Source organism: Diabrotica undecimpunctata, chromosome 9 (genome assembly GCF_040954645.1).
Source record: "Diabrotica undecimpunctata isolate CICGRU chromosome 9, icDiaUnde3, whole genome shotgun sequence".
NCBI lineage: Eukaryota > Metazoa > Arthropoda > Insecta > Coleoptera > Chrysomelidae > Diabrotica > Diabrotica undecimpunctata.
Genome location: NC_092811.1, coordinates 59,061,256 through 59,068,355, shown reverse-complemented (window position 1 = coordinate 59,068,355; position 7,100 = coordinate 59,061,256). Strand labels below are relative to the sequence as shown.

Genomic DNA, 7,100 nt, shown 5'->3' with positions numbered 1-7,100 from the left:
AATTTAAATAATGGCGTTATTTCTGGACAGTTCCGAATCAGAGTCAGACGCAGAATTTGAAGAAACAGTTTTAGTATTCAACATGTCAGAGAGAAAAAAATCATTTTGGAAAAGCAACTATATGAAAAAGAGAAATGCTCATGGGGAATTTGCACTATCATCTGAATTCTCTGAGCCTCCTTATTTAAATTATTTTCGGTTAAGCAGAAAACAAGTTGATGAAATACATAATATAATAGTAGAAAACAGTATTTATTCAGATGGTTGTAATGCACAAAAACCAATAGGAACCAAAGAAAAACTAGCTGTTTTTAAGGTATTATTTTTATTAATTTTATGTTTTATTAAAAAATACAAAAATATCATTTTAAACATTCATAATTCTATACTCTATAATTTTCCACAAAATTACGAATATTACCGGTATTAGCGGTTTGAGGAGATGTCTCAGCAGACAACCTGGGGATGAGTGTAGTAGATGAATAATTACTGGTGCTTCTAGAGTTGTAATCATTTGAGCATAAAAAAGAGTTCTTGGTAACAGGAGCTAGAGGATTGCTACAATGTTGATTCTCAGTATGCTGGCCACTGAGACTGGAACTTGGTGATGGAAGAGGTGTTGACAAGTAAGGGGGCTGCTGGATATGGGTATTAACATACAGTGCACAGATTCTAAATGTGCCGGTGGGAGATGGCTTCTATGCGCTGTATTATAGTCGATGTATGAGAGAAAGTTTTCAAAATAATGAAATAACAAATAATAATATAAAATTTGTTATTTCATTATTTCGAAAACTTTTTCTCTCATACACCAACTATAATACAACGCATAGAAGCCATCTCCCACCGGCATGTTTAGAATCTGTGCACTGTATGTACCTGTAAAAACTCTTTGTTCACTATGAGTGTAGTTTTCTTGACTGGGATCCTGAATTACTAGATATGCAGCTTCCAGCTGCGATATAGCTTAAAACACAGCATTTCTTGTACGATGTAGAAATTTAGGAGGCATTTTTTTGGTTATTTTGTACATCGACATATAAAAATGATAGAGACCATCATCCGTGCTGCCCTTTCTTCGGCCCTGTTTTGACGTTGCATAAGTGACTGCTTTATCATTTCCTGTATATCATCATTTTTAGATTTCTTATTTTTAGTTGCTTTGGTTGGGATTGATTGGTCTTCAGTTGCCTTACGTTTGGCATTTTCTTTGTCGTTATTTTTTTGTATAACAATACCAGACGTAGACGGTTCATTAACAATGTCATTTTTAACACTCTCGATTTCTTCGGTATCATGTCGAATGTCACTGGTCACAACGTCAAAAATTTCACTGTCTGGATCAACTATGGAGTCTCCCTGTTGTGGGTCTTCATCTTCACTATCTTCTTATAACTTACCTTCACGTGATCTGTTGGATATATATATGGAATAAAAAAATTCATCTGTTTTTGAAATTTCCATTTTTTTATTTAGTGTCTTCGCCTCATTTCCTGTAACAAAGTTTTGTTTTTAAATAAATTCAGGCGTAAAGGGGATAAAAGACTTATGCAATATTGCATGATGTGTGAAAAATAGTAATACAGATGTAACTCTTTTGTAGGTATATAGCTTCTGGAGATAGCTACAGAAGCATAGCGTACAGCTATACAATGGGGGATCGAACAGTTACTAAAATAGTAAACGAGATATCTGTTGCAATATGGACCAACATGCAACCATTGTACTTAGCAAAACCGACTACTGAAATGTGGCAAGCGATGTCATCGGATTTTGAGAAGAAATGGCATTTCCCTCATTGCGTGGGAGCTGTCGACGGGAAACATATCGTAATTAACAAACCACCAAAAACTGGCTCCTCGTACTACAATTACAAACAACATTGTTCCATTGTTTTAATGGCTACCGTTGATGCAAATTATAAATTTACTACCATTGATGTTGGGTCAATGGGGAGATTCAGCGATGGTAATATTTTCTCAAGCAGCCTACTTGGGAAAAGAATGATAATAAGAACTTTGGGTCTCCCACAGCCAACTTTATTTGGTACAGCTGAAGTGCATTTACCATACGTTTTTGTGAGCGATGAAGCCATTCCGCTAAAAGAACATTTGATGCGACCTTATCCGAGACGAAGCGTTATTGGTAATGATAATCTTGAAAATAAAATATTTAACTATAGGCTGTCGCAAGCCCGTCAATGTGTTGAATGTGCCTTTGGAATTCTCGCCTCTCGATTTTGTGTGTTCATAAAACTTTTTGAAATAAAAGTTGAAAGTGTTGTGAATGTTACAGCTACTTTCAGGCAAAATTTTACGCAATATTTTAATACAAAAGGGCAAATACCTTGGCAAGAATCAACTGTCTTACAAGGAAAATTTTAATATTTTATTTACGCAGAAAAATCTTGTAGTGGCTTAAGGGGAATAGGCACAAAATGTAGCCTGTCAAAATTTTCAATGTGTTTTAAATGTACTCATTTATTTGGAATCCTGCGAAAACTAATAAGTATTTTTTAAAAATTTAAACGCATGTTGAAAGGTTATGTATTACCGAGGGCCGAAAGTTACTTAGAATAAATAATAAGTTTCTTTTGAATGAAATATTTTCAATTACAAATCACACTAAATTTTTTCTTTGATTTTCACCTATGTAACATATTAAATTAAATAAACATTATATAAGTTTTCAGGGACTTTCGGCCCTCAGTAATAATGTAGTGTTTCATTCTGCGCATAAATTTTTCAAAAATATTTATTAGTTTTCTCAGGATTTATTTCTCAGGATGCAATGAATGCATTTAAAACACACTTAACATTTTGACGGGCGACATTTTGCGCCTATACCCTTAACAATAACGTAGCTATGTACCTACTTACTGTTCTGATATAATTAATATAGTTAAAAGTATTTGTTTAACTTACCGCTTTTTAAATTTAGTTTTTTTCCTATATCATTCTATAATTCATCCTTGCAATTTTACTTTTAAATAATTGGGATCGTTGGTATCGTAACGAATTGTCTGGCTTCTCACCAATTCAATTAATTGTTCATTCATTTCGAATATAACCACACAAAATTTTATTAGAAGCAAACAAACTGCTCTCTACGTGGCACAGGAATCTGTGTCCGGACGACTGGGCTGGCAGGTTTTCTTAAACACAGTTCTGTGCTGCTCTGCTCTGCGTTCCAATTCGCGCAGGGTAATGTAATTGTACGGAAAACAGAACCCTGTGCTGTTCTACGCTGCGTTGCCTGCGTCAATATTTGAACATACCATTTGCAGATTCCTCCATTTTTGTAGCATAATTGTGGATTGTTTCTACTAAAGGAATATCTAAAATAAAGAATATTTTCACAAGTTATTTTTTAAATTTTAAGAAATCTTACCTTCAACAAATACCAAATCCGTTTTTTCATGTAGCACATCTACTTTTAATGCTGCAAAAAAAGCTATTAAAACATTTTGTTAATTAATTGATCATTTCTCTTACCACTGGTAGAAGGTTGTGGAAAAGTATCGAAGATCTCAGTATTCCCTAAATGTATTTTTGATATAACATTTAGGAGACGATCTTCAGTGTCACTCAACTGTACTCAACTTTTCCTCTTTGTATTTACTTTCCACTCGAGAAATATCTACGGGTATAGGTAATTATTTATATTTACTTGTGAAGGTAGTGTATGGAATAATTGTATATCATATACTTATTGATTGCAAATATCAAAAATTCAATTTGGATTTATGCAAGGCAGATCCACAACAGACACAATTTTTATTATTAGGCTAATGGAAACAGTGAAAGAGAAAGACTTACACTAAGTATTTCAAGGCGTCAGACATGCATTAAGTTGTTATAGCAAAATCCTTAAAAATGGTAATTTTTCAATATTACACTTTTTTAAATCTAGGTCTTTGATTGGACTAATTAAAAATATTTTTATTTACCTTTTTCCACTTTTTCCGAAGATTTTGGTGGTCCATTACCACGTGCATTTTCTTGTTCGAAAAATTACTGCCACAACTTATTTATTTTGTTTACTTCGCAGGGTTTTGTTTTACCCGTCAGTAACAAACTATTTTCTTCTACAAAGGCTATTAAATTTTCATATTGAAATTTGGTGGTTTTTTTTTAAACATTGAGCCATTTTGTACACAACACGAAAAGCAAAAATGGAATAATTGAAATGCACAAGAAGAACGCCACATGTGCCGGAAAGTTTCAAATAAAATCTTGGTACCAGATGTGCGCTGAATAAGATGCGTACTTCGCTGCCTGTTATTAACGTCTGTCTTCCTCTAACTTATTCAATTTCTGTATAGTGTTGTTCTTGTCGCGTAAGACAATACTTTCTTCTACTTTAACGTTTTGATAATAACATGCTTCATAACGTGCACGTTAAAAACTTGATGCATCACATATAATTGTTGTCAACACGTTATACAGGCTGTTATGATCAAACGTTATTTCATAACGTGTTAACATGTCATATAACGTTTTTGATACATCACAGGGCCCATTGTTCTTATTGCTAATAATCTTGCAGAAATTATAAGTTATATGCGACCTAAATGCAGGTAACAATGAAGTTGAACTAAAAATAAACTTGAAAAAAACTATGTACAACAAACTAGTGGATGTACAAGATGTAATAATAAACACTACTGATAGTATCTGCATACATACATAATACCAAGACAACTGCTACACTCTATCCAGAGGTTTAGGACTGAAGAGAGAGAAAAACAAACAAAACTTCATATAATTTAAAAATTTAATAAAAAAAAACTTAAATTAATTCATTTAAGAAGCCTTTTATATTATCTAGCTCCATGGAAATCGTTTTGAGGACTTCTGTTTGTTCTCTTATTGCTTCAGTTTGTTCACTCATCATTTTAATTTTTTTTCTCGGTATAATTGTGTGTCAAGCATACCACACTCTACAATTTTGACCATTTTCGAGTGGTTTTTTATTGACTCATTCAGTCTCTGTGTTTTTGTGTTACGTTTCTCTTTAGAGACATTTGATGATGTTGGTTGTTCTTGGTCATCTTTATGGGTGGATGCATGGTATTGATGCTCAACCTGTAAAACAAGAAATTTATTAGCTGATTGTAGTCAAGTAATAGAATGTATAGTAAAACAATATGTATATATTGTTTTACTGTAAATATTTGTACTGAAGATGCTGTGATTACAGTTCTATGAGCTGTGTAGTTTCACATTTCTATTTAACACCTTCGTGACAATGTGACCCACCGGTGGGTCACACCGTTTCTTGCCAAGAGCCGTGCGCGCCCACCCGTGGGTCACGGTCTAGTGGATATCTTATTCAACCTAAAATTGTACAGTTTATTCTGGGAAATATAATACTGCAGTGACGGCTGCAGGAATCATATAGATCTCTAGATTCACCGTGGTTTTTGGAAAGGAATTGTGTAAGCACTAAAAACACTCGAAGTCTAAAAAAGTAGGTATATTTTAAGAATCAAAATGATTTAAAAACTTAGCTTAAACATTAGGACGTCTTGTATTTCTCTCCAAAAACAATGATATAAGTAAAGGGAAAAATACTAGTGACTAAACTTAAATTTATATTACAAAACATAATTTATTTTTAAATAAAGGTAGTAGATAATATAATGTTTAGGCAATAAAACACATTTTCATTATATTTATCAATATTTATGAACACGGAAATAGTGAAAAAGACAAAAAGGCTGCGTTTTACAAGCACGGATGACCTTTTATTATTAAAAGAAGTGCGAGGAATCAACCCTTATTTTAACCATGAAAGATGGGGAGACACTCAACAGTCTGTCCGAATACAAACAGGAAAAAATTTCACAATAAGATCACTAAGGGAACATGTGGATAATTTAATTAATATCTGGCTGAAAAAAGAAAAAATACTTAAGGCAAAGTAAGTAATATATAATATATAAATTCTATCTCTAGAGTTATTTTACTTTCGTCAAATCACTTTTTACCTGTAGGAATTTTATTAGTAAAATGGTAATTTTTAGATCTGGTATTAAGGAAACCCAAACAGAAATGGATTTTCTGTTGCAAGAGATAGCTGATTTAATTAAAGAAGTTAGGTTAAGAAAAGATGCCAAAGCAAAGCAAAAAAGTACTTTTCAACTAGGAAAAGAAGCCAGAGATATGTGGGCTAATACTCTAGAGAATAAAACTATGCCAGTACAAAACTTAAAAATTGATAATGATCATGATTGTAAGTAAATAGATCCATACTAAATAACAAAAGTGTATTCAAAATATAGATTTTGTAGTAGTGTATTTGGAATTTTTAATGGATATACTTTTGGTATTCCTTAGTGTTTCTAAAATTATTATAACTTTCTTATTTTTGATGTAATTTTACCTCTCATTATATTTATATTATACAAAGACCATTATATTTTTTAGATTACACTGTGCCTCATGATACAATTGATATGTCAGATGGAATACAGGAGAATCTGCAATCTTTGGATGTTTTTTCCTCTTTTAGTAGAAGCAATGAGTGTGAACTGCACCAGAGAGAGGAGAATGATGCAAAACATCCATTAAGAACACCCAAAATGAGGAACATTGATGAAGCAACCGTAATTTCAAACAGAAACACAACCACATCAGTAAATAGAGTACTAGGTAAAAACATATAGGATACAAAGTGTATTGTATTTAACTCTGTGTCTTTTATTTTAGGTCCTAGGCAGTATAAGAAACAAAAAACAAACTCTAAAAGTGGGGCTATAAGTTACTTAGAAAAAAAGGCTCAAAATAAGGAAAAAAATGGATCTGGAAGAAAGAAAAGTAGCACGGAAAGAAAAAATGTGGGAACATCAGGAAAAGAGATTTGAAATTGAAATTAGTGAACGTAAGCAAATTTTGAGTCTTGTTGAGAACCAACAAAAGTTATTTACAATTTTATTAGAACGACCAAACTGTAGCAGCTTCAAATGAGTTTTTATTATTGTTATATTTATAGTTCAATTATGTTTATAGTAGATTAGTTTAAAAATAATTTTAAGTAAATAAATAAGTCTTTTAATTAGGTTTCTGAGTTTTTAATTCATCATTCAGTTAAAAAAC

The 7,100-nt window shown here is 32.2% G+C and overlaps 1 protein-coding gene across 1 annotated transcript; it reads left to right on the top strand.

Annotated features, from left to right (window-relative positions):
• The first annotated feature begins 5,827 nt into the window (after positions 1–5,827).
• Positions 5,828–6,868, top strand: LOC140450894 (uncharacterized). The gene is made up of 3 exons (XM_072544575.1): positions 5,828–6,237; positions 6,432–6,656; positions 6,714–6,868. The coding sequence occupies exons 1-3, from the start codon at positions 6,015–6,017 to the stop codon at positions 6,866–6,868; spliced, it is 603 nt and encodes a 200-aa protein (XP_072400676.1). The 5' UTR covers positions 5,828–6,014.
• The last annotated feature ends 232 nt before the right edge of the window (positions 6,869–7,100 follow it).

What these genes read in the sequence shown, in the direction of transcription:
- LOC140450894 (XM_072544575.1), top strand. Translation starts at nt 6,015, where the DNA reads ATGGTAATTTTTAGATCTGGTATTAAGGAAACCCAAACAGAAATGGAT. An exon ending in AATTGATAATGATCATGATT is followed by an intron (nt 6,238 to 6,431) that starts GTAAGTAAATAG and finishes TATATTTTTTAG; the next exon opens with ATTACACTGTGCCTCATGAT. An exon ending in ATCAGTAAATAGAGTACTAG is followed by an intron (nt 6,657 to 6,713) that starts GTAAAAACATAT and finishes CTTTTATTTTAG; the next exon opens with GTCCTAGGCAGTATAAGAAA.